This window comes from Lygodium microphyllum, chromosome 10, assembly GCF_053477565.2.
Source record: "Lygodium microphyllum isolate KBCC chromosome 10, Lygodium_microphyllum_v1.1.10, whole genome shotgun sequence".
NCBI lineage: Eukaryota > Viridiplantae > Streptophyta > Polypodiopsida > Schizaeales > Lygodiaceae > Lygodium > Lygodium microphyllum.
Genome location: NC_141144.1, coordinates 112756491 through 112767096, shown reverse-complemented (window position 1 = coordinate 112767096; position 10606 = coordinate 112756491). Strand labels below are relative to the sequence as shown.

The window sequence follows — 10606 nt, the reverse complement described above, 5'->3', positions numbered from 1 at the left end:
AACCAAGTAGCAAGAAACTGAAGAAAATCAGGAATGGCGCTCGTATGTTGGAGCATTGTTTAAACAGCTCCTTGAACAGGAATGGGAGCATTCATGAATAAGTTTTCTTTGTTTGGACATAAGCAGATGTTTATGTAGTATATAAGCATTGCCAGACAAATGCCACAGTAACACAAAAGTGGTTTCACGTTCAAAACTTCTATGTAATCTGTTGCAGCATGAAAAGAGTACTGTGCTGACACAAGGGAGCTTTGCCCAAATTTCTACTGATGCTATTTACAAGGCAGTACAAGGCTTTGCACATTGGGTGTGAGTAATGAATCAGCCAGCACCAAACATTTCTGCCTTCCCAAAAAATGTATCAGGAGGAGCAAAATTCTCCCAGGACACCCTAAACCCCATATGCTGAAAGTACATACATGATCATAATTCATCTTTTGTCTTTTTTTTTTTTGGTAATGCAAGATTTTTATTAAGGTGCAAAGACCCCCCATATGGGTGAGGCAGATGATGACTGCCTAGCCATGCCTGGGATTCAAACTCAGCCCGAACACACACACAGACTGCCGGCGCAAACCAGCTTGCTGTTAGGTCATTGGCAAAATTCATCTTTTGGGAGCACTCCAAGATAAAGAATAATACAAATCGCAGAGCCGTCCAAGTGTTTATGGAATCCAGCAGCTTTCAGACTTGTGTTGCAAAGAAAACATGAGATAGGTACATCTGGGCATTGAAACATAGAAGCTGCAGCCCTCACCACTTAGACGACAATAAACTACTCATCAACTAACCTCACAGTAACACCTTCAACCACAGCAACCTCCACTTTGATCCTGAGCAGTACCCCCAGATGTTCCTGTTCTTGCAACACCTCCATAGCCAACCTTGATTCCATGAGACTGCAAAAAATTGGTCTGATGTTAGAATACACATACTAAAAGCCATCCAAATGTGTTGTATACATGAGGCGAACCTACCTTTTGTTTCAGAATTGTTTTTGTCATTAATTTCAATGTCCCAACTTCCTTTCCTAACAGAAACCTTTTCCGCTTATCTTGGTTTGTGCCAAGTAATAGCATAGAATAAAGCTTGGTGGAGTATTAAGCACTCTTTCATTACACTTAATCACGAGGGAAACACAGGCTTTGATATCAATGGTTGGAAAGCAGAGTCAAAGCAAGCATAACTGAGAGCTAGGCCTCTTCCTTTGCAGGCTTGGTTTGGAAAAGACCTGACAGGAACCACCAGCGACATGAGTTGCCCAGAACTAATACATCTTCGGTTTGATAGAATGTGCCTTCCAAACACTTCTGTTCCATTTAGGACGCACTCCTCAAGGCTCTTACCACACTGACCAGTAAATTTTCTGCAGTATTTTGGGCCTGACATGAGACTATTGTTAAATGATGTCCACTTCAAGGATGCTGCTTGCGCTTGGCTATCGACAAGTCATCACATTTACACAGCCACAGCTCAAAACATTTCTAGGTTCTTGTTCCTTCTAGCTCCAAATATTCGCGGACGTGCAAAGCAGGGTGAATCAGGTTATAATAAAACTGCCGAAAGGCACTCTAAACACATTACAAAAATTTGAAAACTTTCAATTCTAACCTTTTTCTTTTTCACAACCACAATGGGCAAAATCCATTCAGTATTGGGCATTGGATAAATGAATCCGGCTTCTAAATGCTTCAGCAACTCTATCTTTACCAAAGCAAAAAATTTGATATTCATTCTACAAGCGTTGCCATGCCCTAGGTCAATGTGATGCTGACATACAATGGGATCTATTCCCTTCATATCCTTATAAGACCGGGCAAACACATCTAGGTTGTCCTTCAAAAAGTCATGCAGTGCCACTAGCTCTACTTCGGACACCACTACCCACTTTGAGATGATGCCACATTCCATCTATGTCTATAAAGGTCAATCACTTCTGAGCTTCCACTTCTCTTATGAATGTGCCTTGCATAGCTTTGGGGTATAAGGTTGGACTCCTTCAAGGGAGTGCCTCTTCGTCTAATGCTCTGCTGAAATTGGCCTCTATTGCAATAGGCCTTGCTCTTTTGATGCCATGAGGGACTGAAATGAAACAAGGGTTGTTTTTTACTATACCTTAAATGGAACCACTTCTTGACTAGAGGATACACTTATGATTCATCTAGAAATGTCATATGATAAGGAACATCTGAGCTTCTTCGCTTCTTCTAATTTGGTGCACTTTGGCATGGGGTATCATCATCATCTTTCTTCATGAAGGGTTGGTGGTCAAGGAAATAGGAACCATTGATAAAGGAAACCTTATTTTTGCTTGATCCACTTCTAGTGCAACTTTTGCACTCTTTGGAAACCATAAATCCATCCAAAGGAAACTATCATCATTCCATCTATTATTGTATGGTCTTCATCCACTAAAGGTATTGTGACTTCTATTTTCTGATTGTATGGATCTTCTTCTAACCTTACAATTCTGCCATGTCAGCAATGCCATGTTCTCAAGCATGATGCCACATCATCACTACTATGTCATCACATTGAAACATAGTCGTATATTTGTAGTAAAATGGAATATCTTGGAATGCTCTTTCCAACCACACAATTATTATCTCCAAATTTCCATCTGGAAAGAACTTCCCTAGCTTAACTCATGGCATACACACTATCCACTTCTAACCTTCAGCAATTAAACATTCCAAGTGCCTGCCCATCTCTTGCATTGCTACTAATAAAATGTCCATCATGCCCATCATGTCCAAAGTTCTTTACGAGTAAATTCACATGGTGGTGACATTTTCTCTCTCATCAACTCTGTATGTTACCGTTGTATCTCATGATTTATAATCACCATAGATTCATCCATTGCCTCCATGCATTCAAGCTTCCCTAGAGCTTCATAGCCCCATTCATATCAAAGTGCTAGGCACCCTTCAACAAAGGTATCATGAAGTATCCATAGTTTTCTTGCACCTTCCAGTTCCTTGGAAGTTGGACCTTGCAATACAAAGTGGCTAATTATATCAAAGAAGAACATGAAATTATATAGGAGTCAACAGCATGGCTGGATCAGAAAGAAGGGAGGGTTGGAGGGAATGGAGGAAATCCAGGAGAAGGTATGGATCATTGGGGGGTACCATCCCCTAATATGAAGGATACATTGTGTCCTACAAGTGCTAAGGAAGAGCTGCTTGAGCCCCTACCTTGCCTCCCTATGTAGATTAGGATTCTAGATGAGGCTTTAGACTGACCCCCACTCAAAGCAGCACCTAATGCTGTCTCAATTCAAGTGGTTTACAATCATGGCACTTGACTATTGGTTCACAAGCCATGGGACTGCTAGCTTATTGAAGGTGCTGTGAAAACGTGCTACTCTACTAAATGCATGTAGGTAGTGTGACATACATATACACTCTCTCAAGTCAGAGCCCATTAATAGATGTTTGTCATTAGAGCTAGAAAAGCTGTACTCCAGACATAAAAATCTGACTATTTATGCTTGAATGGTTATGGATATTTGTCATTAGAATCAGAAAAGCTGTACTCAAGACATAAAAGTCTGACTACTTATGCTTGAATGGTTATATACAACGCTCATCCACAAAAATCAAGAACTGTTATTGTAGTTTGTAGAGAGAGAATACAAAGTAACATTTTTCATAATACAACAAAAAGAGAAAGAATTGAGTTCTAACCTCATTTGAGACATCAAAGATACCCTCCTCGATCTTTTGATATATTTTTCTGGCTGTCTTAACAAATGCCTGCAAACCACAATGTTAGTGGGGTGTGTGTGTGTGTGTGTGTGTGTGTGTGTGTGTGTGTCTCTCTCTCTCTCTCTCTCTCTCTCTCTCTCTCTCTCTCTCTCTCGTAAACTCTCTTTCTCTCTCTCTCTCTCCCCCCCAAAAAAAACACAAACTCTCTCTCTCTCTCTCTCTCTCTCTCTCTCTCTCTCTCTCTCTCTCTCTCAAAAAAACACACTCTCTCTCTCACATTCATGAGGAAGAAAGACATACTACGCGGACTCCCAAGGGATCCTATCTACCTTGACGATGATCTTACCAAGATGCATGAGGAACATAGGCGCACAAACATGCCCAAAATAATTCAAGCTAGGAAGGAGGGCAAGAAAGCAATGTATAGAGATGGCCAAGTTATCATTGATGGCAAGGTAGTTCATAGGGATGCACGGCCTATGAGACAGACACTTTACAGATACGGATGACAGTATGACAGTGTAACGGCTCCTTATAGACACACCTAGGGAGGATGGAGGAGGTGGAGGATCATGAGCTGATTTTGATCACAAAGACACACCAAAGTCCCAGGAGGGGACTACCCAAAGTACACAGATATGTATGGGAGTCCACATACAAGAGCTGCACGAGACATCAGGGCACCACTCAAGGATTAGGAGAAGTGGCAGTACTGATCAGGTAGGATCTACAAGATAAGAGTCCACATCATGGCACAAGATCCCAATGCCCGATACATGTGGATCAGAGTAGAGATCTCCTATAACCAGATGCTATATATTGCCCTCTGCTCCTTTCCCCCACGAGGGTCAAGATATGCCATGAACCACAACAGTAGGAGGGAGAGGCAGCAATGGGGTGGAGATAGCAGGTATACTTGTCTCCATTATGCTTTATGCTAACGATATTGTTCTGGTCTCTAAATTGCAGGAGGGTCTACAGCAACATCTCCACGCCCTTCATGACTTCTATACATAGCGTGGATTGACGGTTAATCTTGGGAAAACCAAGATCTTGATCAATCTTCACTCAAGGAATCGGACATGTGGAGGTTCACCATCGCATAGGCAGCCAGAGACCTGACTCACATGAGGGTATGCAGCATTGGCAATGATGGAGAGAGAGTGCCACTAGGCACACTTCTGGGAGGCTCGCACACAGAGATCGCTATTTGACAAACTAGTCACACCAGCCATGATGTATGGTGCACCTATTTGGACCCCTGGCCTAGCTACATAACTATGGACACAGATCAAGAGACCACAGATTATTATGCTCTCCCAGATGATCTGCAGCAAACCATTAGTACCACATGAGATTATTAGAGCCGAGTTTGCTGCACCCTGCATAATGATGGAGGCCCTTTTTTTGACCATCAGCTTCCTGCACAGAGTACGTGTCATGCATCCGGATAGACTACCTAGGAGGGCCTTCGAGGCCTCTAGGCAGCTGGCTTAGTCAAGACAAGGAGACTTCATGGTGCACACAAATCGAGCAGTGGCTTACAGCATATGGGATTGACATAGACCATCTCCTCCCCTTTCAGTATAATACTAATTCCCCCTCATACACCTCACCCACACTGAGAGGAACTTGGTCATGTAATAGGATATGTACGAGTTGTACATACAACATACATGGCTATCACCTAGGCAAACCCCTCCCCCTGAAGATGTCTTACTACAGAGAGCACTTCATGAAGACTATTGTGGATGGCTTCATCGAGAGTCCTGGACACTTAGATGTATACATGCCACATGAGAGGCAGGTAGCCATTAGGTTATCCTCTCACCAGCTCAAGATCGAGACCGGGAGAGCAGCCCTTTTTCATATAGTTGAGCGGATCTGTAGATTATGCCAAGAGGAGGTAGAGAGCTGGGAGCACTACATCTGCAGATGCAGAGCCTATTGAGCTAGATACCCCACGCTTTTTGGAGGAGACACCTCGCTCAGACTAGTTATGGAGTCCCCAAACCAGCACCACTTCGGCCAGTTCCTACTTGAGATTTAGAGGCTACCACCCATTTGGATATCCAAGGATGTAGCAACTCGACTCTCAACCCCGATCCTAGAGACATGGTGGCTTGAGGCCCATTGTATCATCATTTAATCCATTCATCATTCTTCCATTCTTTGTGCTTCCAAGTTCATTTACTACTACAGTTTGTCGTACATTGTTGTCTCCATTGCAAACCCTACTGTTTCTTTATGAGGGCTGTGTGCCATCTCTTTCCCTTTTGGCAACGTTTTTTCTGATCACAGCTAATCAGGGTTGTATGCTGTTGTAAATAATCCTGGGCATTAACCTTGGAAAAGAGTAGAGGAGTTTGTTGCTAAACATCAAAGTGTTAGATGCCCGTGCACATCATCTCCTAGCTGTGAGCCCTATCATTGAGATAGTGGGCAACATTATGGAGCTCTAAGACTCTCATTATGGTCAGTTATTTCCCCTTTTCATTGGATATCTTGACTGGCTGGACATCCAGCATAAGTGTAGGATATTAAAAGTGACCATGGCTTTAACGAAACAGTGAGATTGAGCTACAATCAGCTTTAAATGTTCGTAAGGTATGCAGGAGATGTCACAGATTGCAAGACTAAGCATATCAATTGTACAAGATCAGGCAATGGATTATGTTGATCAGAATACATCAACAGTTGTTCCTAGCTGTGAGCCCTATCATTGAGTTAGTGGCCAACATTATGGAGCTCTAAGACTCTCATTATGGTCAGTTATTTCCACTTTGCATTGGATATCTTGACTGGCTGAACATCCAGCAATAGTTTGTAGGATTAAAAGTGACCATGGCGTGAAAGAAAAGGGTGAGATTGAGCTACAGTCAGCTTTAAAATTCTTGTAAGGTATGCAGGAAATGTCACAGATTGCAAAACTAAGCATATCAAATGTACAAGATCAGGCAATGGATTATGTTGATAAGAGTAGATCCACAGTTGTAGAGAGGCATGCAGGTATACTGGAATATACCAAATAAGGGCACTGGTAGAATGACACAGTCTTGCATGTTGATTAAGTTAAAGGGTTATCCTAAGGCACACGCTACTTGGGAATAGTTCATTGCTCCACGGGTCAGTTACTTAGCTTCACTATTGAGAACATTGCTGATGATTTAGAAGAGGGAACTGTTATGTTTCCACTTTCTAAGGTCAGGCATCAAGTAACAGTGCCCAAAATTGAGGTGGGTAAGATGAGTAAATACGTTAAGGAAGCTGTGAGCAGACCCTTGGGGTCAGTTGTAAGAGAGGGACTCCTTGCTCTTGAACTCTAGCCTTGGGATAGCTTGGCATGTACACTGGAGGTGTGTGGGATGGTACTATGTGATGCCAATTCTTGAGGCTTGGAAGTTGAGGCCCAGTTAAGACTGCTCAGGGGGTTGAACTGGAATGACTCTACAGTAGAAAGGTGAGTCCAAAACTAGTCCTACTTGTTAAACTTTGTCCCTTTTTTTTTTGGATGTTAAGGTGTTTGCAAGCTGATTGGAGCATGGGCTAACACTCCACCATATCTTTGATGGTACTCCTACAACATGGTGTTGATGCATTAGCTTGGCTCATGGTACTGTATTGAAGACATTGTAGAAAGATGAAAATGTGGTCAAGAGTGGAGCATCCTTGCTGGAACCAGCTTGTCCAATTGCCCTCACCTGCTCTACTTAGTATTCATGCACAATGATAGAGGCAATTACATTGATCAATCATGATTGTTCTTTAGTTACAGATTCTATGGGATCTCCTCCCTGGTGGTTCAGGACAATGGTGTTGTTTTACATTTACTAACAATCAGGGATATGATTACTTAATACCAATCAGTAGTAACATGAACTGTTTGCATGACAATATGTCCTGTCTTCTTTAAGACACAGGATGCAGTTCAACAATTGCGATAAAAGGAAAATACAAAACTCAACATAGAGGGACATACAAAATACCTCTTCAACATTTTGAGCAGTCTTGGCTGATGTCTCCATAAATATCAATCCATTCTCCTTTGCAAATTGTTCACCTTCTTCAGTGCTCACTGCTCGCCTATGATCAAGATCACACTTGTTGCCAATCAGTATGATGGTCATGTTCGAATTGGCATGATTACGAGCATCCTCTAACCAACTTGACAAATGGTTGAATGTTTCCCGCCTGTATACAAACAGCAAATAAATCTTTTGGTCTCACCAAGTAAAGCATCCACATACTCAGGTGGCAGATAAGCAATACGGCTTTACCTTGTAATATCATACACCAGTAAAGCACCAGCAGCTCCACGATAATACGACCTTGTGATAGATCGGAACGATTCTTGCCCCGCCTAAGTGGGTTTAAAAAAAGTAAGTGAACATTGAATATAGAACTCTTGCAAGGTCAGCAATCTTGCACAAATACTAGTAGTAGTAGGCAGGCCCCCTACATCTGAGTCAGGTAGAGACATTAAGCACTTTCCTATAAGCAAATGAAGAACACAATCAGCCTTACTTTAAATAACGTTATTCCCTTCCTGCAAGCTTTGAAAAATATGCTTACCATCATAAAGACTACCAAAGACAAAACCCAATTGTGCCGCAAAGCATGCACGTATATGTAAGAAAGAAGAACATTATGATTAAAGAGAACTCAATGATACTTGTTAGATCTATGTGAACCCTCTCAATTTACACAACTTTCCACTTTCTATGGCTAGACATAAAATTTGCTCATTTTGCACCAGCAGCAAAACTATTGCGTGACTGGTGGTTAGCGACTCTACAAGCCTTATTCTGCCTTGTGCTAGGCTCTGTTCCTGCCGCTGTGTTCTTGGCCTATGGATTTGTCAAGACTTAGGAAAAACCTGTCATTTCTGTTTGGGCCAGCTTTGGCAAACAAATAACGTTATTGCTGAACTCACCTTCCAGTACTCCTACATCTATCACTCAATCTGTTGATGTGTAATGTTCCGTGTACCAAGAAGACAAAAGATATGTCAGTTCAACTGATGTCTAAAATGTAGAAACTGTTCATGATGATTGAACATGTCAATGTCAATAAAACAGGATCAAATGACATTATTGGGACAAACTATGATGATCTTGCAAAATTTTATTCGCCATGCCGCTTCTAAAATGATGTCACGATCAGAGTGGACAGGTTAAGCCATTAAGAACTCTTCATCTTGATTGAAACCCAGGGGACTTCAAACTGACATTCTATGAGCAACATGCAATCAAATCACAAAAATCGAAGGAAACCAAATTCTAGAACAAATGAACAATCAATCAGTAAGGATTTTTTGGTACTGTTTATGTTTTAAAATCCGGGTCCAGCTGTACTGCTGTGATGATATGCTACTTACTGTATCCCAAATTTGAAGCTTGACAGGCTTGTTGTCTATGGTAATCATGCGAGCACCAAATTCGACACCGATGGTAAGATCATGGACGGGCTGGAAACGCTTATCTGTGAACTGCAAAAGGAGGCAAGACTTGCCCACCCCTGCCACCAAAAAGAAGAGTTTTAAAAAAACCACAATAACAACACCACCACCAAAAAAGGGAGAAAAGAAAAACACAAACAAATCAAGGTTCAGAAGCAGAGCCCAAAACGAGAATTAAGCTTAATAAAACGTATGCTTGGAAATTGTAAAAAAAAAACAAAACAAATCAAGCCTCAAAGGCAGAGCCCAAAACCAAAATTAAGCTTTAAGAGAAAACGCATGTATCCTTGAGGGGAAATCAAGGCTCAGAAGCAGAGCCCAAAACGAGAATCAAGGCATAAATTGTCTCAGCAATTATTTTATTTTAAAAAACAAACAAATCGAGCTTCAAATGCAGAGGCTCTATAGAGCCCATGAACCAGAATTCTTGAGAAAACACACGAAGTTTTCAGGGGAAATCAAGGTGCAGCAGCAGAGCCCAGGACGAGAATCAAGCTTAATAGAACGCATGCATTTAACGAAGAAAACACAGAAATAAACAAATCGAGCTTCAAAGGCAGAGCCCAAAACCAGAATTAAGCTTTATTAAGAGGCATGTATAATTTTTGATTGAGGGGGAGATGTAAACAAGCACCTGTGTCTCCAATGATAATGTATTTGAAGAGGTAAGCGTAAGACATGGTGGAAGGGGAGGATTGTAAGGGTGGATCTGAGTACGTGTTGGGCCTCTCTCTCTCTCTCTCCGTCTCTGTGTCTGTGCCTGAGCAAACAGAGTAGTAGATGTGTTGGGCCTCTCTCTCTCTCTCTCTCTCTCTCTCTCTCTGTGTCTGTGTCTGTGTCTGAGCAAACAGAGTAGTAGATTTTATGAATGGAGCCTGCCGCCCAAAAGGTTGGCCATGTGCGCGATCCAAAGATTTGCTTTGCTTTCCGCAAACGCACCCGCGTTTCGGAATAGCACACGCCTTTGTCATTTTGCTCTCTTTTTGGGGCATTTTATAGGGCTTATGGGACGAATGAGAGTTGGATTTGAGCTTTTCAATTATTTAGCTATACATGTGAGTGTGTGTGTGTGTGTGTGTATTATTTTATATATACTACATTCGTATACTATTGCAAAATAACAATCACTAGGGTATCAAAGGGCAAAACGTTATCGTAGCATCCAGTTGTAGTTTCTAGCGTGCAAAGTCATCGAAAAGTGCGAGCGTAGAACCAAGTAGGATCTCTCATCCTTACTTGTAGTTTCTTCTTTTAATGTGTAGAATATATTAATTCAAAAAGTTGTTAAGTATCTACATCACCACATAGTGAGCAGGCCTAAGATTTTGAAAAGTCTAGAGATGGGCTTCAAGTCATTATCTTGCTTAGCAAACTTGTTTAACATGTAATAACTTTCTGAAATAACCATAGCATGGAGGCTGCCAGCAAAACATACAAA

General features: G+C 41.6%; 1 protein-coding gene across 1 annotated transcript; it reads right to left on the bottom strand.

Moving 5' to 3' along the window:
- Positions 1-442: 442 nt before the first annotated feature.
- LOC148030450 (ras-related protein RABB1c-like) lies at positions 443-10131 on the bottom strand. Its single transcript, XM_087686769.1, has 6 exons — positions 9803-10131; positions 9088-9227; positions 7988-8070; positions 7697-7901; positions 3690-3758; positions 443-899 (listed from the first exon to the last, which is right to left on the bottom strand). Exons 1-6 carry the CDS (start codon positions 9846-9848, stop codon positions 807-809), a joined length of 636 nt encoding a protein of 211 aa, XP_087542895.1. The 5' UTR covers positions 9849-10131; the 3' UTR covers positions 443-806.
- Positions 10132-10606: the final 475 nt, after the last annotated feature.